This window comes from Saccostrea cucullata, unplaced genomic scaffold (genome assembly GCF_032062105.1).
Source record: "Saccostrea cucullata isolate Sc308-1 unplaced genomic scaffold, CSIRO_AGI_Scuc_v1 ctg18753, whole genome shotgun sequence".
Classification (NCBI taxonomy): Eukaryota; Metazoa; Mollusca; class Bivalvia; order Ostreida; family Ostreidae; genus Saccostrea; species Saccostrea cuccullata.
In genome coordinates, this window is record NW_026924555.1 from 1 (window position 1) to 23,248 (window position 23,248).

General features: G+C 30.8%; 4 protein-coding genes across 4 annotated transcripts; 1 reads left to right on the forward strand and 3 right to left on the reverse strand.

Moving 5' to 3' along the window:
- Positions 1-891: 891 nt before the first annotated feature.
- LOC134266708 (dynein light chain Tctex-type 5-like) lies at positions 892-3,458 on the forward strand (the record flags this gene model as incomplete). The annotated part of the gene is made up of 2 exons (XM_062748929.1): positions 892-1,066; positions 2,287-3,458. Coding segments are annotated over 2 exons (802 nt in total), but the record flags the coding sequence as incomplete, so codon positions are not given.
- A 390-nt stretch (positions 3,459-3,848) lies between these two features.
- Positions 3,849-7,448, reverse strand: LOC134266707 (uncharacterized). Its single transcript, XM_062748928.1, has 9 exons — positions 7,006-7,448; positions 6,390-6,708; positions 6,155-6,265; positions 5,731-5,931; positions 5,297-5,536; positions 4,740-5,113; positions 4,570-4,631; positions 4,209-4,269; positions 3,849-3,986 (listed from the first exon to the last, which is right to left on the reverse strand). The coding sequence occupies exons 1-9, from the start codon at positions 7,417-7,419 to the stop codon at positions 3,858-3,860; spliced, it is 1,911 nt and encodes a 636-aa protein (XP_062604912.1). The 5' UTR covers positions 7,420-7,448; the 3' UTR covers positions 3,849-3,857.
- Positions 7,449-9,917: 2,469 nt separating this feature from the next.
- LOC134266706 (uncharacterized) lies at positions 9,918-14,546 on the reverse strand. The gene is made up of 4 exons (XM_062748927.1): positions 14,459-14,546; positions 10,812-11,017; positions 10,167-10,292; positions 9,918-10,040 (listed from the first exon to the last, which is right to left on the reverse strand). The coding sequence occupies exons 1-4, from the start codon at positions 14,544-14,546 to the stop codon at positions 9,945-9,947; spliced, it is 516 nt and encodes a 171-aa protein (XP_062604911.1). The 3' UTR covers positions 9,918-9,944.
- Positions 14,547-17,732: 3,186 nt separating this feature from the next.
- Positions 17,733-21,620, reverse strand: LOC134266705 (carbohydrate sulfotransferase 3-like). Its single transcript, XM_062748926.1, has 4 exons — positions 21,507-21,620; positions 20,792-21,236; positions 19,718-20,073; positions 17,733-18,428 (listed from the first exon to the last, which is right to left on the reverse strand). The coding sequence occupies exons 1-4, from the start codon at positions 21,589-21,591 to the stop codon at positions 17,977-17,979; spliced, it is 1,338 nt and encodes a 445-aa protein (XP_062604910.1). The 5' UTR covers positions 21,592-21,620; the 3' UTR covers positions 17,733-17,976.
- Positions 21,621-23,248: the final 1,628 nt, after the last annotated feature.

Sequence of the window (23,248 nt, forward strand, 5' to 3'; positions counted from 1 at the left end):
CTTCCGAGTTCGAAACCTGCACACAAAAGAGAAAGTGTTGCATTTAAAAAAATAATACATCAGAAATAATCTCCCAATTTCAAAGAAAATGCTTGAACAGTTGTAGGAGTAAAATCCTTCAAATCCTATTGCTTTACAAAAATTACCTGTTACACTGTAACGGGAAACTCCGAAACATAAGAATATGTATCCGGATGTCATAGTAAAAACTTGAACTGAGGCATCTTGGTGTAATCGATAAATGGCATCGTAAAAACACCCGATTCTGAAGGTATTTTTTCAAAATCAAAATGCACGTCGTCATCCGTGGTCGTTGCGTTGTAAAATGAATAAATTGTCAAGAATTTAGTAGAACTGACTTTTACGCATGCGTAGTATAGATAAAAAATGTCGCAATGCGGACAAATAAGACTAAACAAAGTTAATGTTCATATTTATCGATATAAAACACCTCTCAATGATTCCTACTATTAATAAAATCAGAAGAAAAACCAAAACTGGTTTTCTTTGGCCTAACTCGATGAACAGTGCCAGGTAGTCATCCAAGCAGAACGAGACCTTACCTGTGGCTGTCCAATAAGTTAACAATGGAAGTGTTCGACAATGGTGAAATGTTTTAAGTAAGTTATAAGCCTCAAACTGACCATTATGTCAGATATTAGACTCTCCTCGGCGCTAACGCGCCTCGGGTCGTCTAATATCTGACATAATGGACAATTTTCGTCTTATAACCATTACATAAAACGATTTCCGTCTTTTAACGCCTTTTCCACAAAATGACATTCAGAATATATTCAAGTGAATGAACTGGAATTTTTATTAGGTTTTTTTCTTTTTATCGGACTAAAGCATGTCTGAATCAGTTTTTCTGTAAACTAACTTCATTATTAGCCGACACTCTCTCGGTTACAAAGCTATTTGTGATTGGTACAACATAAATGTAAGGTTGATGTCCGTGTCAGATATTTATATACCACACTTACTTGGTGTAAAAATTGCTTTCTATTTTTATATTTTTTCTTACTTGAAGGCTTTAACCCTGGACTCCACTACAACCATCCCAAAGGTGAGAACTACTATAATTACAATTTCTTTTGCTGAAATGTTTACTTATTTTTATATTTCTCTATGTACTGTAGATCTCATTTTTATACTAAAATATACATTTAAAAACATTATCCTTGATTGAATGTACAATGTAGCTATAGTCTTTTTAAAACAACCCCCTTCACCTATTGTAAAGTTTTAATCAGACTGGTTTGAACGTACATGTATCATATATTTATCATGTCATTTAAAAATCATATATTAATATATTCAATTTGCATGTATACAAGTATGTTGTTACATGAATGCAGTTGTAGTACATGTATTTTTCTTTGATCTCGATTAAATATATACTAATAAACTGGTAATCTGGATAACATACTTCAGTGATTTAACCAATAGTTTAAAAATTTGAAATATTAAGCACGAGAGTCTAATATTGATTTCTATTTAGAACAGTTAAATTAATATAATTTGATTCAGAAAGCCAACTGCTGTAAAGAGGGAAATATGAGACACGAATTTCAATAAACTATATATCAAGTCAACTGCGTTGATTACAATTAATTATAAGCTCTAAAAACCGTACAAATTATTAAATGAATTTCTAAATCGTAAAAACATATTTAAAAATCGTACATACAATTTTCTAATTCCTTCAAAAATGGCTGTTGTGCAATCCATTTTTTTTAAGTATTTAGAAGTATTAAATCTTTTAATTCTTCTCATGAGTGTTTAATTAACATAATATTATTAACTTAAAAGTCACAAATGAGAATTTAAGAGAGATTTAAAACTTAAGGGAAGATGATAAAAAAAAATAGGATGCCTAGATTGGTAAATATTTAAGGACCAGTTTTGATTGTAAATGACGAGAATATTTATTTGTAAATTAGGATTTGTGAACTTTCTATGACGTGCAATGAAATTCTGCATTTTTGCTGCACTTCTCATAAATTAATCTCTATTTTTCTTCTTCAATTGAATCTACGTAATGAAAATTATTCATTATATTACATGTAATAAAACATTGCTTTTATTTGTTATATCTATGATTTTGAAAAAAAAAAGAGAAATATATTTGTATCATCTATTCATCTACCACATGTGCGTTTTTCAAATCGCTTTTCGGAAAAAAAAACAATTTGGGTTTTGTGCAAGATTTATTTTATCATTATTATTAGAAAAAATGAAACGCTACATTCTTTTGATTTGGATAATTTACTTCCCACTTTGAAGGTTATGTTCCATAGAGATAATAGCGAGGAGAAAGATGACGAAGTGTTTGCGGGCTGGAAACAGAGGCGTGTTTCTCTGGCGAAGTCATCTGATGATGGTTCAAAAGCCACGGCTACTGTAAAAGATGGAAAGGCCCCAGAAAAAACCACCAGACGAAGGTCGACATTTAAAGGAGTGGCCAATTCCATCAATTCCCTCCTCTCAATACGCAGAATGAGCAAATACAGACTAAGTATCAGTAACCCAGAGGACGGCAAACCGAAAGTAAGATACGAAAATACCTACAAAATGAAACCAGATGAAGATAAAAAAGTGAGCACTAACAAAATTGAGATTATGGTGAAGTCCATCTTAAATCATTTCTTAGAGAAGGAGACATATTCGGCATCTAGCTGTAGCAAGCTTGCATGTGATCTCTCAATTTTGATTAAGAACAAAGTAAAAGAACTTGGGCTTCCACGCTATAAGATTATCTGCAACGTCATCATCAGCCAAAAAGATAGCCAGAGCATGCAGACCGCTAGCCGATGTTTGTGGGATACCACGACGGACACCTTTAGTCAGGTGACCTATAGTAATACCTCGCTGTGTGCAGTGGTTACAGTTCACTGTGTGTATTTTGAATGAATTATCATTATGGAATTTTGTAATACTCGTTCCCTATATAAAAATTAAAGCAGCTGCAGAATATTTGAGTGAAAATGTTATTGATTGCTCCTTGAAAAAGACTTCTTGTGACAAAATATATGCATATTAATCAATTGTTCAATTATAAGTGTTCAAATTAAAGATTTGTATTATATTCAAAGTAAAGGTATAACTCTAGAAATGAAACTTGCATAAATTATCTCTTAACCCTCCGTTTTTTAAAAGAAACAAATGCACTTGATGTCTTTGAAAGTGAAAACTTGTAATCAAACCCAAAATGGAAATAATTCTCTGGAGTACTTTTAAGGTATATACACCATTATCCCCCAGATAAAAATATCATCTTCAATCATCTGCAAGTTGAAATATGTAATTGTAACCGCCGATTCCATTGTCTGTCTCAAAATATTTTGTCTGCAACTGATGGTTCCTAATGACTTAAGCTGCATATTACCAATCAGTAATTGTTCAGTAGTCTTAAAATTATCATGCAAGTTATAAAAGTCCTAGCTTCAACAATTCAAAAATTATTCCAAAAAATTAATTAAAAAAAGGTCAGACTTCATGGTCAATGTCTAATTTGCTGATACTCTAGGGAAGGACTTGTCAAAAAATAAAACCGTGAAGTATGAAAGTTCTTGACAATGCATTAACCCTTCAAAAAAAGGGTCAAAATTTAGTACAATTTTGTAAAAGTAAGTCAAACTTCAGAGATATGATTAAAAGATCATATTATTGGTGTCCAAAGAAGGGGTTTGTCACATTCTGCAAGGTATATATATAACAGCATTGTTGTTTGTGTTTAACAACACAGAATGAATAAAACAGAGAAGGAAAATATTTTTGATTTACTGCTTGAATCATGTTAACATTTGTAATTATTTTATTAAAAAGATAGGTAAAATTCTATGCATTTGCGTTGTTTATTTTCCATCATCCGAAATCTTTAAATGGTCAAGGGCCCTTGTAAAATCCGTTGCTAACTGTAGGGCTTCTATCTTGTTTTTAGTTTTTGAAATCTTCATCACGTGTTTATAGAAGACCTCTGGCGCCTGTAATAAAGAAATGAGAAAGGGATGCTTATAACGCCGTAATAAAAGAAAGGGATGAATAAGGCGTACAAAAAGCTTTCAAATGCATAAAAGATTTTCAAATTTGTCACACAGTAAGCCATTGCAAATTTCTCTCTTGTTCGTCCGTATTTTCAGTAATTAATTTTTGTAATCAGTTTATGAATATTATTATAGCATAATACTTCTGAAAGTTGAACACACCTCTTCCTTCATTTGTGCTAAAAAGACAATGTCTTTAGCTCTGTAACTTTCGAACACTTCTCTGAAAAAAAAATGAGGGAAAAAGCATATTAAAAAAAAACATTTAAATGTATCGCAGATATAAAATAAGGGAAAAAGCATATTAAAAAACCCATTTAAATGTATCGCAGATATAACCTCTTACGATACTTTTAAAGCTATTCAAAAGAAAATTATCATTACTACATACATATTATTAAAATAGTTGTCAAATACAAGAGAATCTATAAGAATTATATTCTGAGAAATGGGGAAAATATTGATTCCTCTATTTGAAGAGAAAAAAGGTATAAGCTTAAGAACATCGATGAAGTACACTTACCTGGGCAATTGATGCTTATCCAACCAAGTTATTACTTGTTCTTTGTTCAATTTAGCAAATTTCTGCAATGTCAAGAATAATCTTAGTGTACAATGAATGCACGGAAAATAAAACAAATGGTAGCTTATAAAATGCTGAGCTGATCTCTGACCTTTATTTTACTATAATACCTTCCATCTTTTCCCACTTTTCTTGTTTTGAACTAAGTCCTTTTCTTTTATTGGTGGTATACTATAAGTTGGCTGCCCGTGAGAAGATGGCCGCGGAAGGGTGTAACTGGGCTGTCCGTAGGAAGAAGTAACTAGCGTTTGTTGGGGAGTTATATCCTTATTATTGCTTCCGTCTGCTGTATCTTCTTGATCTTTTAAACATTTTCTTCCAAGTTCTCGAATTAACTCCTCTATTTTCATTTCAAATGGTTTTTTCACGAAGTCATAATGATAATCTCCGGCAGTCATGAGAGCAAGCCAGCCCTCAGCTACGTATTCTGGGTCCACCAATAGTGGGATTCGCGCCTTTTTTAACGATGATGCATATGCAGCCTCTGGATAAAATAGACCCAAAATGAAACATGCATAAAAGATAATAATTATACATTTGCTTCTTCTTTTTTTTTTTACATCATTCTTCATCTGCTCTTTGGGAAAAGACAACGTTCTTAAAACCAATGTAAATGTATAATTCCACTGGAGCGAAACAATAAAATACTGATAAGCATTTCATTTACCTCTTCTGCAGTATTCACTTCTTTGGTAGCTATAGGACATAGAAATCAAAACAACAGAGGCGTTCTGAATGGCTTCTGCCATTCTATCGTACACATTGTCTCGCATTTGTTCAATGTCCATCCACACAGTAAACCCTGCCTTCCTTATTTCATCTTTTATTCGTAGCAATAGGGGGCGCTGTTCTCTGGAATAACTGATCATCACGTGACCTTTAGATTTCTTCTGGAAGAATTCACCAGCTAAAGATTTCACACAAATGGTCTATTCAATTAATATTTCAAACCCTGATCATATGGTTATTGTTTGAGGAATCATTATAAGTTTTATATAATAAGTGCTGTTATAAATGATATGACAGCTAGACTGTGAGTATAACTTTTTAAAAATTCTTAAGCGTGAAGAATGCTTGACTATTGGTAGATTGTAAATGTACCTATTTCTGCGTATTTCTTTGAGGAATGAAGTTGTTCTGATAATGTCCATAGAACACCTTTTGCTGATTCTCGGACTGAGGGAAATGAGGACGATTTGGCCAGATTAAACAGAGTGGTCACAATGTCTGTCTTTTCATCCGATATAAAAGTTTGCTTGTTGTCATCATCGAATGCAAGATGTGCCAGTGTTTTTGTTGCGGCTGTGAATCAGAAAACATTAAAGTCGTTAATTGATGAACGTGTTCTAACGACTATTTCTTGATTTCAGAACTGTCGAAATTCCTTATTCGATTTATGCCAAATAACAGAGAAATGGATAGGAAAATTTTTAATCAAAGAGTTTTTAAAATCCTATAGAAGACGGAAAAATATAAGAATGTGAATATGTTGAATATCATTAAAGTAATAAAATACTTTACTTACTTAATTGCTCTATTTCCTCGGTTTGTTTCGCTAGTTTGTTGAGCGGACGTAATACACCGTACTCAACTAAAATCTTTTTGTTGGAATCAAATATTGCAAGATTTCCTATAACTGTGAATTAAAACATTAATTAATAAATGATTATAAATTCCTGATGTTTGAAACTTAAGATAAAATATTAATAATCCTATATAATGTACATGTATATGTGGTATATTTTTGAAGGCATACCTACTTTTTGCTAACTCGAATGCGAACCATCCATTGAACTGCCCTGATTTACACTGAATGGACTCCTCTATCCCACACATCATAAACTCTACGTCAGCACGACTTCCCGCCATGCTTGCGTCATTTTCGTTCATAATGTCACTTGCTGCTGCTAAAAGGGGGACACTCTTTATGAGGTCATTTTTTACCACGTCACTTTCCAGATATTTTAGATAGACGGGAAGGAAACCGGCTGCCCGGACACTGGTGGTTGTGACGTCACAGAAAGTGCACATGTTATGAGTTGTAGCGCTGATGTAATCTATTGCCGTCCTTTGAGCATTCTAGGGTAAAAAGGGAAAACAAATCAATTATTTTTTTTTATTTCACTAAAATATATACTATATGATTTCTCTTTGCCATAATTTGTGAATTAATAATTAATGCATTTTACTTGAAATATATGTTTAAGATGTACGAATTTGTGCTGAGAGTGTTTACTTTGAATTTCGATTTTACGTGTATATCTTTAATGCATAAATCATATCATTGAACTGGGCAAAATTACTAATACTTCTAGACAGGGGAATAAAAAATCTACCAGATCACTAGAATATTGGCATAACACAGCAGGTACTCACATTTATCTTTGAGGTTGTGTAAGAATCATATAAAATATCTAAAACATCCTTTGCGTATAAAAGAAGGTCTTTAGCAGCTGACAACTTCTTACAAACATCGGGGGAAAATATAGTTCCGTTCGTGAAAAATTCCCACACACTCAGTTCAGCTTGTGATATGTTTGGAAGCTTTTTTCGGTTTTGGGGACAAAAAGCAATCATGTCGTCCAACAGGTTCCCCTCACAACAGACCTGAGCACAAATTTTATTTCCGAGCTGGAATTTCTCAGACAGTTTCAAACCAACAACCATGATGCACCCTATCCCATCTGACAGATTCTTTATAGCATTAGACACCTCCGGACTGTCCAGTGTCTTGCCTATAGATCTGCCTTGTCGAATCTCTGATAAGCATTTGTTAGAGTCTTCAATCATGCGATCTATCAGTGCCTGCTTCTCAGTTGCTGCGACTGAAGAAGGAGTAGAGGGCTTCTTGGGTACCTTTGCTGCAAACATGTTTTTTCTCCCCTAAAGTTGTTTCATTTATAGCTGAAAACGAATACAATGTTACCAAATCAGCATAATTATGATTTCTTTAATCTAATAAAGTCATGTAACATGTAATAATGGTTTAAAGTCATTAAAATTAAACTAAATATTTACTTAATGATAAATTATGATTTAATATATCATACTTTGGAGCATTCATTTATTGTTAAATTTATAGCATTGATTTGTCTCATAAATACATACATCAGTGATTGTTAGTATTAAAATAATGTGTATATGCAAGCTATTCATCCTTTAAATATCATTAATCTGTATGAGAATTTACATGACTGTATGGTGTATATTTATAAAATTAAAATTATTTCATTTCAGAAGGAGTATAGATATCATCCACTATTATTCCTTGGCCAGACTCATATATTTATTCCTAATGGCACCTGTAAGTTTCTATCAATCTACATGTTTGTACAAGAAATCGAAAATAAATTAAGCTTGATTATTCATTTTGTGAAATATACTTGTAACCGTTCAAGACTTTGATATGTTTGACACCTTAATTTCTGATTTCAATCTTAAAACAAATAATCTAATAATTTAAGAAATTTTTTCACCATTTCCGGTATAAACATAAATATGAATAACACTTACCAGTTTGACGTAAGTTTTAATGGAACACATCCTGGAATTCGTGGATCTTGATATTGCATTTACTAAGTTTATCACTCTTAAAAAGGATAAAAATTTTAAAGAGAGCCCTAAATGTTAGTAGTCCATTTTGAACAAGTTAACGAACGTGTTTTATTTCTTGTTTATTTGATATGATAACATTGCCATGAACGCCATTCCAATAACAGATCGATTTCGGGCATTTAAAAATGTCAGTCAAATATGCAGCTATGCCAGGTTGTTTACAAGAATTTTTTAAGGATTACTTATACATTCTTTCTCTTTAAAAACACGCATCTGTCCAAAATATTAGTTTTTTGGTATAGAAAACATCTCTTGAATTCTAATTACACATTGCAATGTACATGTACATGTATTTGCAAACTGGATTAGAAACACGGTCTATGAAACAAGACCATTGAATGCTAAGTCACTGGGAACATGGCACGTGGTATTAAATTGTATTTCAATAGTACACATGTAAAGGTAGATAATCATTAAATGCATTCTGCAACCGGAATTTGTGGGCACATCGAAAATACACAATTTAAAGAATAATGGTTTGTGTCATTGCAGAAAAATAAAGTCACTTGAGAACAGGAGGGCAAGGCATTATGGATCATTAAAAGTTTCAAGAGCGATACAGAATATATAATTTTAACGAATGGAAAATATTGTGCAGGTGAGATTGAGACTGTCTCAAAATTACAACTTTGGAATGAACTTTGAGCAAGCACTCTGCTCTCCATAGAAGGAATATTTGTAGGTGTCATGACTGTGTTTTAAGACCAAATGTAAAGTAACTTATCCGAAATAAACCAAAGAGTATTTCTAGATTCAACACAACTGAAACATAACACATTTATTTTGTTTTATTTTTTTAAAATTCTCTTAAAAAGGAAAAAAATATTAAAGAATTCCAGTCGAAACATTGTGAATTGAACGAAATATACACTTTTTATGTAACACTTTGATGCCTTCGTCCGGAATAGTTTTTAACCTTCAATTCTAGTAAACTATCAACACAAAATAAAACAATAATACGCAATAGGCAACATTTTTTTTTATTATCACATAGCAACTGAGTTGGAAAGGATATAGTAATGCGCTAGGGTGTGTGCGTTTGTGTGCTACTTAGTCCTTGTGTCTTTCACTAATTAAAAATTTTCAATCGCAACTGAGTACATGGGGCGATTGAAAATTGTTAATTAGTGAAAGACACTTGTTTGAAACGGAAGTAACATTATTTGCTATTGATATGAGGGGGCATATACATGTTACTGAAATCAAGGCTACATTCAGAAATCCTGACCGTTCTCTTATCCGAATGATTTTGACTGGGAATGAAAGAACCGGCTTCGCAAGATTCCACTGTATAATGTAAGGTAAAACTACATGTGGTTAGAGGCATATTTGTATGAAAGAAAGATAAACATGTAGGTCTAACATTCTATATAGGTTGAAAAAATAGAAAATTTCTAAAAATATTAAAATTTTTATAATTTTGTCATTACGTTTTTAATTTTTGGCTCGTAAACATGAATTTTACAGATGTAATTAAAGTGTGCATAATTCTTTACTTAATTTCTATACTTGGCTATGATAAAAGAATTTTGGTAAAGTTGATACTGAATATCTTTTTAAAAAATCTTTCAAGTTTGAAACATATGTTATATTGTAGGACATTTGACAAGTATACACTGCTTATAGAGAAATCAATATAGAAATAAAAACAATATGATTGCATAAGCCTGAATTAGGCTACTCGTTCACAGGAACATATGTCATGAAAGAACAAAACGAAAATCCGGCAAATGGTACAGAGAACCATGGGTAATATTTAGAACGCTAGGTGTCGTTGTGCAGGTCTGAGCAATCATCTGCAAAAAAATATTTTTTTAAAAAAGATCAAGGACCGGTAAATTTTTAAATATATGATTTTAACAATATCATATTTTCAAGATGTATAATTGAGAGAAAATCAAAGCAGAGAGACAGAGATTTACCGAAAATCCACCACTTATACAACGGATAAAAATACCGGACATGATATCATGATGACCATGCGCAATAGTTGAAACAGGGGTGTACGATAGTGTACTATTTGGATTTGAATGACACTCATCAATGACCTAAAAGCAATTCGAATAGGTTAGTAAGCAGCCTGCATGTATAGATCTAAACTGTATGTATAAACAGTGTTTAAAATTAACATTTCTAGACAGGGTAATTGTCATATTTTTTATCTAATGGTAGTCTTCCATTGAAACAATATTTCATTCTGAATTCAACATGAAAATAGTCTTTATTAACTACATGCAAAGAATATTGTGAATTTTGAAATTCACTACGACATTTCTTAAAATCTTTAGAGCGGACGATGATACACATTTTGAAGAGATATATATTGGTTTTTTTTTCTCCTCAAAAATTGTTATTGTTTCGAAAAACAAAACCTAAGTCCCTTTAAATTTAAACCAGAGTAGTTGTACATGAATGTGTTTCAATTGAAAAAAGTAAAACAAATATTCATATATGTACATATTATCCTTATATTTTTATTAAGAAAGAGATTGCAACCATTGCACTCATATTTGCCCCCTATTTTGCTTGTTTCAATCTTCCTCATAGCATAGAAACCCTAAACTAACCTTTTGACCCTGTTTCCAATTGGATACGAGTGGAATTCCACAATAATTAGTAAGTAAAGATTCTGGAGACTGGAAAGTGGTATCTGGGCATGCGCTAGTCGAGGGGTCTCCTACTGGCTGATTTAGAGCTACTGCTGTGATGATAGAAGTTTTATTACACGTGACCGGAAGAGGGGGAGTAGTTGTTGTTTGAATCGTAGTAGAAACTGCAGTACAGTTATGTAAACAAATATTGTAAAAATAGATAAGACTTTATAAATACTAGTAGTCTCAAGGCAGAGACTTAAATGTTTTTATAGCATATACATATATGCTCCTCTTCTTTCTAACCTTCGTGCTAAAATTAAAGAGAACTTTAGGTTAGAATTTTAATTTCTATATATAAAACTGTACCTCTCATATAAAAAGAAAAGCAACATCTTATAACATTACACTCTAATAACAGCGTATAAATTTAATATAGATTGCTAAATTTGAGCAGCATGGGAAAACCTTATCATGGCCGCTGCTGACGTACTGGAGGCACTGTTAATGACAGATGTTTAGAGTCAATGCATTTATGAAACAAAATTCCTTACATCAGAATAAATATATATTCAGGTAATCGCTTTATTATAAGCGAAAGCTGAACATCCTTCTTAGACATATGATAAGTTAAATCCCGATATCCTACTTTTAAATATCTCATTTACATACTTCAGAATGATAAGTATTCCTTTCTCTTTTACCATGAATGTTGTGAGTAAAATATATATAATTTTATTATTATATTTCCAAAAAAGTGTAAAAATATTAAGAGGTAGAAATACCTGTTGGACAAGTTATGTTGTGTTTACAAATAAAATTTTGGCAAAAATCAGATCCATAATTTTCCAGGACGTCACAGGAAAAATCTAAAGTAAAAAAGAAAGAATTCTGAATCTGGAGTATTATAAGATTCTTTTCAACTTTTTTGTGACTTTAAAACATCATTAATTAAGGTGCATGTATATTTTAAGCACTTATATATAGTGTTGTATATTTTTCTTGAAATTCAGTTACATGTTAGTAATTAGGACTATCAGTATTTTTTTTCGTGTGCATAAATGTTACTACTAGTATTACAGAATTATGCATCGGCTGAAAATCATACATACATATGAATAAGTGAATATTTTCAGTTAACTGTTGTTCAGTACATCCCAGTTATGAATAGAATAGATTAGGATGAAAAAGTTATACCTAATGTGTGACGTGGAAAACATATGCAAGACGTGCACTCATGACAAAGATCGACTTCTCTTGCTTCTTTCTCTCCAGGGAAGTGTTTAACTTTGAAACAAAACGGTTAATGTCAAACACTAAAAGGGAAATTATTGTTATGTACTTGTATGTTTATATTATGTTATACTGTGTATATCAAAATTTAGATCACAAAGACCTTCTTTATCGGTAGACACGTACGTGATTCTCAAACAAATGTTCTGTATTGATATAGACCCTGTACATGCACTGTACTTATCATTTCTACTTCAAATAACTCAAATTGATTAAATACCTACTGTCAACATATGAAGAACTGAGAAAATTTGTCTGAAATAAAAAAGAAATGTAACGAAATTTTATTTTCTCAATGATAACATTTGATTAAACAATACAAGTTTCATGTCAATGCTCCTTTTGTATTTGTAACATTTTTATCTGTGAAATACGTGTGTGTAATTTTATTAGCCCTTTAAAGATATTGATATTGTAACAGGCATATATTATGTCTTCATTGTATATAAAATTTTATTTTATTTGATTTGAAAAAAAAATTGCTAGGAACAACCAGGGAAATGTTAAAGAGAGAATTCTTCTATGATATGGAATTTAATCCTCTTATAAGACTGGTTTCTTTTTTGTAATTTTTTGTAATTCACTAGTGATGATATGTGCAGTAGGAAAATTTCTTCCAGTCATGAAATTAAATATTATATCTACCTAAACACCATTGAACATCCTTTACATATTTTATCTGATAAAACTAGAATTAAGTTACTATCGTGATATACATGTAAATGTACTGACCTTATATGAAGAAATAAATTCAATAATAGACGTACAGTATTAAGTTGTTAAAAGTTTGTTCAGCTATACTTACCAAGAAGGAAAAAGTCAGGAATGTATTTTTCCAAAATGGCCCCATTTTTTCAGAAAAACTTACGACCTGAGGCAAGGAAAGATTGTTTTACATTTTGCATAGTGGTTCAGTATCAAAAAGTTTGATGTAAGGTCATAGGAATTGACTATTTTTAATAATTGATCGAAAAATCAAAACAAAATACTTACATTATAAAGTCAAATTCTTTTTTCTATCAATGACAGAAATTGTGGTCTATTCGGTAATCATCTGCTTCAACTGGCAATGACCTGATAAATTGTCCAACATGTTTTGCCTTGACTGATAATTCTAAATATACTAGTTCCTATCGTTTGTGTTAAGGAAGACATCTCTTTATCACCAAATACAGGAAATTATAATCTGTGTATTTTTTTTATTATTAATAAAAATTGTATATCAGATTTATTTTTAAGGAAAACGGCATTAATTTTTCACTTGGGATGTTTTTCTGCTCTTTGATTTTATTAGAGTTATGTTTCATAGTTCTTAGTCACGATCCTTGATTGTATTTTCTCAATGACCACTTTACAGTAGTTGGTTACTTGTTAGGAGATTTTCGACTCTTTCTTACATACTAGGTAAAATATGACAACCACCTTAATTTTCATCGTTGAACTTGAGTTGAAAATGATTTTTTATTCCATTATGTTATGAACAAACAGATTCTTATTCTTCTGTATTTGTTTATATCTCTGTCCAAAATCAATAAAATCATAGATATCTGTGCATCTTTCAGCTGTTTGGTTTTGCACTCCTTTTCAAGGTTTTTAGTTTTGATTTGTGAAGGGGAAATCAAGAGAAAGAGAGTTGGAAGATCTTAACTTTAATGTTTGAAACCGTTTCATAACTCACATTATATTTGTTTTCAAGTACTCTATAATCAGTGTGAAAAATATATAAAATGGCTGACATACTTGATATTATGGACCTTGCACACTGCATTCTCCTTTTATGCACAGTAAATGTTGTAGCTGGGTGTAGGTTTGCGCACTGTGACTTTTGAGAATGTGTCACATGAGTGGAAGTAAACAATTTTAGAAGATTTATAAACGATACAATTTTGATATCTAGACAGATAAATTAGACATTTACTAAGTTATATATTAAACATTCTTGATTGTATGTTTAAAAATATATAAGAATAAATCTGTTTGTATTATCAAAGATTTTTTTTTATATTCCTCGAAAATTAAAGAATTAAAGTATTCAATCCATTGGTATACTATTTATACGATAAAATATTTTCAAATCACTATTAAACCCGCGTTATTTTTAACGATTTCGTCAAGAAATTACAACACTATAAAATACACATATATACGGCTCGTGCAGTTTTATTGTTTATGTGTATGGATGTAGTGGTGTCATTCAGAAGTTTGAGAATTTTTATAAGAATAAGACAGAAAAATGTAAAACCATGTTAGCCAATAATACCTTCGTTGCTTCTTTTGTATAAAACTAATTATGGAAAACATCTCGTTTGGAATATTATTTCTACACATACCTTGATGAGTAACTGGCCAAACAGCCGTATTGGATAAATTATGTTTTCCATATATTGGGTTACCTCCAAGCCTAAGAAATTGTACCATTTACTTGACATAATATACGAGGGCTGTTCAATAAATAATGTCCTGAACTGTATGACATACAATGCAGATATCATATGACATGAAACTTGAATTTCTCTCATTATTGAATCTTTAATGAATTTATAACAGTTTATGTGACCACTTTTCATCACATAGTTTCATCGTGAGAAGCTGGGAAACAAGGGCTATTCGAGACACTGCATTATATATGAGTGGTAAAGAATCAGTAAACTAGAGTGAAAATAAAAGCATCATTAAAGCTGCTGTAAAACTTGTTAAAAATCCCAAAGAAATATTCACTGAAATATGTGACATTTACAACAACCAATGCCTGTTTTATAGACAAATGAGCAGGTGGATTTCAATGATAAAAAATTATATTATGGGCATCAAAAATGGGTACCGTCCTTGCCAACAAAAAATTATAACAACTTATGTACTGTTTGCCAAATTTCAACAAATAATATTTGATGATGTAGGATTGACTTTAAGACACATAGCAAATTTGATAGATATCATATCGGGAGTAGTTTACACTGTTTTGTAAGAAATGTTTGACGGTAAAAAAAAGCTTGGTACTCAAAGGTCACCCTATATTTTGAAAAATGAGTGAAAACGACAGCGTGTACGAATGTCTTAACAATTATTATAAAATATCAGTAATTGTAGTTATCCACGTTTGTTTGATATTCAAACAGATAATGAAAAATGAATCTATTGCTTAAAACCCTCAAAACAAAATTTACCACAAGATGTACTTGATAAAAACAGCGAAGGTCTGACAAGAGCAAAAATATGCAAGAGCACAAAGACAGATTTATATGTAATTTTCTTAAATATTAGTGGTATTGTTGTTCAAATTCGTATTCGGTTAGGCAGTTTAATATCTGGAGGAGTCTAGAAAGCAATTTTTTTGCCAAAAAATCGAAAGGTTTATTACAGGAAGGACCTAGAATCAGGAATCCACCACACATTAAATTTCTTCATGACAGCATCCAAACCCGTACGCCCCGTAGAGTAAAGGGGTTTTTCGGGATAAACAGAAAGTTAATTTTTTTTACATTAACAATATTCGCCAGATCTTTGACATTTTGACTTGTTTCTATTTCTAAACTTGAAAAAACACCTTTCAGAAGGAAGAAACAAGTCCAGGAAATCATTGGATCTGCCATTTTCCAGTATACTAAGGGTCATGCCCAAAAATGAGTTCTAAAAAAATCAGAAATTGGATAAAAAATGTTACGGACATGTGTTTTAATCAAAGGTTAAGTAAAACCATTAAGACTAAATCATTGAAAAGCGTATTTTGTTTCTTTCCGAGCACCGAGAACATTAGTTATTGAACAGCCCTCGTATTATCTTTAAAAATATTAATATCTTAAAAACGTATTTAAAAATATGCATTTTTGTCCTCATCGCGTAAATTTGCCAATTTTTTTTTTGCATTATGATATATCTTATTGACCCCTTTTCCTCGTTTCATGATAGTTCATAACCACTTAAGACCTACATAAGGCAAACTCGTTCTCTTTGTTGATGATGTTGTTTTATCTTTACACTCAATTCTATATAATAACAAAAAAGCTGATGCAACAGAGATATAACAAATCTAATCTTATTTCAGAATTTTGCAAATTCTTTGTCAATATAATGAACTTACCCCCAAATACATTTTATCGTTAAATTAAATGGTGACTTTAAAAAAAAAATATGCATTGCTCGGGTCATTATTTTCACACTGAATTGTCTGCCGAATTTTTTGTTTTCCCGGTCATGACAAGGATAACGCAATGTGAAACCAATCGATAGTTAATATAGATGATGCTTACTGCTCAATGGCAACTGATCCCGTCTCTGTTTTCAGAGGTCCGTCTCTGTTTGGATTGTTTGATTTTTCTTTATCATTTACAATCGAAAATTTTGCTTATTTTGAGCTATCTGACATTCTTTCAAAAATCTGTGGATAGAGCGCCAATAAACCAAAAATCCAAGTGACCGTTTTTCAATAGAGAAAGAAAGGTTTTTAAAATTTCAATGAAAATTTATTTTTCTCCAATTATGTTTTCTGTTTAGACATGCCAAAACTTTTCTATCTTGGGCTAACAAATACTGGTAATTGAGAAGTAAAAGTATTCTTTGGGGCGTAAAAGTTATATTTTATCTGTCATGAAGATTTATCTATAACTTAAAGAGACAATAACAACATTGTTAGTGGTTGGTTCAGTATTTTGTTTGTTTGTTTTTTTCTTATTTGATACATGAAAATACACCCCAGCCCTACATCACTTCTAAACACCACCAATTAACAACCTTTTAAGTGATCATGTGAAATTTCATTAAAAACAAATGTAGAACTTTTATATGTACATGTTTGAAGCTGTATTAATCTATTGTCAGATCTTAAGTAACAATCTCATTTTTTCTGTTTAGTACAATATTGGATTTATGATAAGGAACATAAAAAAATGAAACGGAGAAAAATAAAATTAATGTACAATAGTTTTAACGCAATATTTCATCTCGACATAAGCAAAGTTTATTGTCCTCGCATTTAAAAGATTAAATTGTATGTTTTTTTAGTTATTACAGACGCACTTGCCCTTTTATTTTTACCTTTTAATCATAAACAAGATAAAATAGGATCAACAATTACCTTTCTATATTAAGTTAATCAACCAAAAGCTCAAAAATATGTGTCAAGATTAGTTTTAGATATAATTAATAGTTTTCAAATTTGATCATCAAAACAAACAAGAAAGAGATGAAAACAAATACATCTAGCACTTCAACAAAGCTACTAATTCTTTTTCTTTAAATCTTGAATTTAATGTTGGTATCTATTGTGTTTTTATGATTTTTTAAAACCTTTTTCTTTTTTGATGATGACGGGGCAGGGTGGCCCCTATAATTTGAAAATTGTTAATTGTTCATGTCATTGATCATTATTTTGGTGTTTTAAATTAATTCCCATCTTTAACTTTTTAAATATATAACGTTATGATAGGAAATCTGGTATGTTTAAGCAACTTCTACGCACTCCAGTTTTGAAACATGATTGCATGTTGGTTGTAAAATTGTTTCCAAGAGATAATTAAGTGAAACATTTGAATCCTATGTTATTCATGTCTATTAGCTAAATAATAACAACGTGACACATCTTCCAAAATATCAACGAATGTCTTTTATTCAGAAACATTGGAGTTTGATCAGGATGAATAATTAGTTCTTAGTCCTTTAAATTTATATTATTGTTTGGCAACAGGAAATCAGTGACACCTCTCATACAAATTATCTATAATAATTTTAATGAAACACAGCAATGATAACGAACTAACATAAATGACAATAATAATTCAATGTGAATTATTAAACAAAACTCAAAGGTATTTTTCTAACATAACAGAAGTATATTATATGGTAAAACATTTTATTACAATATTTTATCAATTGATTTCCTAAGAGGTATAGAAAGGTCACTTAAATCCTTCTCTGTTTGAACAGGTAGAAATCCATAATGTTTATAAACACTCAAACACTCTTTATCAATGAGCTGCACATCCTTGAATGCTAGTTTTAGGCGCCATTTTTCCACATGTTCAGAAGAGTTCGCCCGTTTGCTACAAATGGCACAACTGCTCAGCCCTGCGCTGGTGATACCAGTGATATAGTCCCGGACCACGGAGGTAAAGTTCATGCCCGTGAATTCATAAAGCGATTCAGAAGTTTTTATGGGACTAGACGCTAGGTCCTCGTAATAAAGACGCTTTATACGTCCCGGATACTTGGTGCGGTACACCTCTGAAAAATAGTGGTCTCTCTCCATCGCTCTGCACTTTTGTTTTGCGAAACCTACATTGTATCTCGTGGTATTTGCCAATGAAACTGAAAAAGAAAATAAAAGCCATCTTAATGCATAAAATGCAGTTTACTGTATATTAAATCTCTGTTAGATTCGTAAACAATTAATCTATGCTTTTTTGGATTTTTGGAAAGATTTCAAAGTCATTTTTCCATGCACATTAAAAGCACATTATTCCAAAAATACCAAATGTTCTCTGAATTTCTAGATATAAATCATGTGTTTTGTACCAGATTCACACGTTATATCGGGGAAAAAGAATCACAGACTGTAGAAATAATTTAATCTTCTCTTAAGGACATACGCAAGGTACCTTACCTTCTGATAATTTTTCAAGTTATTCTAAATTTAAACTTATAATACCATTTTCATTGTAAAAATAAAGCAGAATTAATCATGTTTTGAACAACATTTACCAAATGATGTGAAAAAATTATCAAGTCTTTAAATCTCTACTCAGACAAATATTTAATAATTAATGATCAAACATTTGAAACCGTAAGAATATCAAAAGTTCAAAAGCCTAACGGAAATGTTATGAAATTTAAGATCAGGACAATTTTGTTGTCGACATCAGATAAACATACTAATTAATTCATTACGAGACCCATGTCATTTAAGAAAAACCACGTAGATCTGTCAAATTTCCCGACAAGCTTTTTTCCAGGTCCCAAAAAAAATCTATGTTTCATGTTAGTTTGTCATCGAAAACAGGTAAGTCCTATGTCGACTGACCTCTGGCGCACTTGTGCAAAAATAGCGAAAACGTGATTAATGTAAATTGTTTTCAATTATTTAAAGAGAACTTCAAAAACAAATGGCAGTTTGTTAAAAAGATGAATTACTTCGTAGAAATATTTCCATATTGACTCTTATCTAAAGATAAATTTGCATTTGAAGTAATTTGTACTTTAATCAATCAATAACAAGTTACGAATGTACATATGATACATCAGGTTCTCGCTAAAACATATTTGAGAAAATGAATACCAGAAAAAAGAAAATTTATGTATCATTTCGATATTTTTCAAAAAAAAAAAAGAAAAGAAAAAGAAAAAAAAAAGACCAAATTCGCTTTCTGTAAAATAAGCTATTATGACGTTTTACATTCTTTACTTATTTTTCTTTTAATTCATTTTTTTCAAGAAACATCACATGTATGACCAAATTTGCTTTCTGTAAAATAAGCATGCAATCATGACCTTTTACCTGGTCTAGTATTTGAAACCAGAGTTTATTAAACAAGAAACAAAAGGAAGAACTTAAAATACTATTACAATTTATAAAATGTAAATATATTTATTTGGCTTACCTATAGAATTCACCTGAGCCCTGGGGTCTCGGACAAGATGAATGACTTTAAGACTGGGGTACCTCTTCAGGTAGACCTCAGCATACTGCATAGGTATCCTTATTGTTTTAATAGTTCGAAATCTAGAATTTTGGCACATTTTTTCTAGTTCTACCGCACACATTTGTGTTGCTAGTTTTTTATTTATCTTTTGTCCTAATTTCTTCACATAGCACTTAATAAATTTATTGGTTTTATTTCCAAATGTCTGAAATCCGTGAACTAATGTTCCAAAGTCAAGATTAGAGAAATTACAGTCGAAGTATGAGTTGATGATTGTAAATGCTCGATTGAAGAATAGTTTCCTTTCAATATTTCTGCAAAAATAAAACAAAATGTATCACTGCATCACTAAATATTGGAAGACATAGTAAACAGAAGCATAGTAACTTAATTATACTTCATAAGAAGAGGAATTTTATGTCAATTAAGTTGCAACTGCAAGTTGTGTGAAAGAGAATATCAAAATTGAACTAAAAATAAACTCTACTTTGAGAGAACCAAAACATATTTTCTTGCCATCACGAAATAGGTTTGGAGCCTTACGGTTTGTTAATACAAATCTAAGAGACATATATGTACAAGTAATGCGATATAAAAGTATGCTAACAAAAGTCCTGTAAGAGTAAATGAACATCTTCGAAATTTTTTATCATAAAAATCAAAGTATCTGCATAAAGTATCTCAGTGAAATTTTTACTTTGAAATTCAGGTCTTCATAACTCATCAATCTCAATGGAATTTTTAAAAAAAAAAAAAAGATTAATTGTATATACGGATGTCAGTAAAGTTCTTAATTGACATTTATTAATCTGAATAAGATAATTTAGACATCTTCAAAAAATATACATTTTCGTTGTAAATGAAAGTTCCTTGTTTTATTTTATAAAAGTATGTTCTCTATTTTAATATTATTTAAATACTAAATCTCACAATCGTAAATCATTACAAGTAGAAGTATTTGTTAGGGAAGGATTTTTGTGCAATACACTAGACATATAAACGTAATAAAAATGGTATCTGAACACAACTCACACATATTTGCCATTTAAAAGTTGCACGGACTGAAGCTTCTTTCCCATCTTTTCTGTAAAGTGTAGAGGTTCATACACATAAAAAGAATCTGGGTCCTGCTGAAGAATATCGCCCGTCAAAGACGAACCACTCCTAATATAGGCTACAATTAGTATGTGAGTAACATTGTAACTGATCTCAGGGACCATATTTACAATCTGTGTCGTGTGTTGTGTGCTAGACGTGTTTGAAGAGACATCGACTAGGGTTGTTGTAATATTTGGATTTCTTGTTGTTAATTGTTTTTGGTTTAATTTGTAAAAAATGTTTTTGTCATTGTCCATTGCAACAACTCTTGTGACTTTTGGTGTGACCTTGTTCAAGTTGAACGTCTGCCCAGCCGTTGTTCCTTGTATGACGTAGGAATCTAGATGTCGACCCTCCCGTATATATGACCTCTCCTGCACTGAAAACATAATTTATATTTTAATTATTAATACCCCTTATCTAGATATTTTACCCCAGCATTTTTTTATGTGATACAGTTGAATATCACTAAAAGTGGGACAACATGAATATATATAAACAAATTTGCATAATCTGGCTTTTTCAATGTCATTGAATATAATTTATCTTCCCTGGGTTTCATTGGTGACCAGGATAAATTGCCAGTAACATATTTCGAGTTTATCTCGTGACAGTGCTAAGGCTTCCTTGTATATTGTTGACTTCTCACCTGCAAATAGTGTTAAATACAGGTGTGCAGTGGCGATAATTAGCCCTAATGTAAGGAGCACACGCTTCCATCGTTTCTTTATCATCTGTAAGACATAAAGATGAATGGGGTCACTCTTAGATACATTAATTAACATATTATAAAAATAGTTTTCCTCAGTAACGTTAAATATCTAGCATACATAAACAAAAATAAAATGTCAATGAGAAAAATAAATAGGAGACTAAATCGAGAAAAAAAATTGTCTTAGATATATTGACACATTTATTTATTAAGTTTATTAATAAATGCAACAGAATGTTAAAAAGCCTTTAAAATTTCTCTCAAACCTTTGACTTTTTTATTTTGTAGAAGAGGATGAGTTCATTTTCTATAAACTATAATCGGTATAGAAACTGTTGATATACGAATATATTGCTTATATGTTGGAATTTCAATTTTTTTTTAACAAAGATTGATCTATTTAAATGTTTAAGGGCAGATGATACAAACAAACTTTTGTCAAAAAATTTGAAAATAACAATTTGAGTCATGTTTTAATGAATAAAATGAATAAGTTTCACCTAGGGTTTAATTGTTTATTCAAATTTGCACAAAAATGGAATTTGAAGTGAAAAATTTTGTATAGAATAATAAGGATGGTTTCAGAAGGGTAGAGTTTTGAACATCACAGAAGGTTTGCAATTTCTTTATATTCTACAAATTTATTATTTGCATCATTTGTAATAAAATTAGATCAAAAAATATATACCAATCAAGGCATCCATTTTTTGTTTATATCATCTGTCCTTGAATAGCATTTGATTTTTTACCACGGTAAACCAAGTTTGACATACATTGCCTATAATATTAGGCAAAGAAAAAAAAGAAAACATATTTGTAATTTCTGAGGTCCATGATTGCTCTGCTACAAATGTGCATTGTTTGATGGACTTTTAAGCTTGGATACTGTTCATTATCTCCAAATATTTCGTTAATATGTTCATGTATTATGTTAATTGACATACGAGTCCGTTTGAACAGATGTTGTGCATATAAGACTTTTTGGCTAATGAATATAAAATAAATGTATAAACATGTTTTATAAAACACTTTATCACTTACATACCTAATCTCTGTGAAAATCTCATGTAATTCTAATTATAAAATACATAAGGAAATAATTAAATAATTAATGAGACACGTCATTTTGGAATTATTACACGTATAGAACACGTACATGAAAAAATATCCAATTTGGTTGACAAAAAGCGCCTCATACATGTATAAAACAATACTCAAAAATGCCGACGTTAGAGGCAAAAGGCTGTACATAATAACCGACCTCGCAATTCATGAAAATTCAAATTATTTGATATGATATATGTTTTATTTTACAATGAACAGAAATTTACATATTTACCAGCCTCATAAAATTTTCTGTTTCATATTTTTTGAATTGAAGATTAGCTGGCTTTAAAGAAGTGTGACCTCTGATGTGGGTTTTTGAAATAGATATGTTTGAATGATAATCGCAAAATCACCGAATCTTTGGTTTCATTATATGGAAGAAAAGCATAAGAGTAAGTTAAGCATTTTTTATTCTCCTTTTAATGTAGACTACGTTTTGGATTGTCAGAAAAGTACTGTGCATTTATTAATGTTTGTGTAATCAGATGCTTTAAATTGTATGTCAACTTTTATATATTATTTGGAATGTTTATTTCTTTCTTCAACACACAAATGAGAATTAACGTATATGC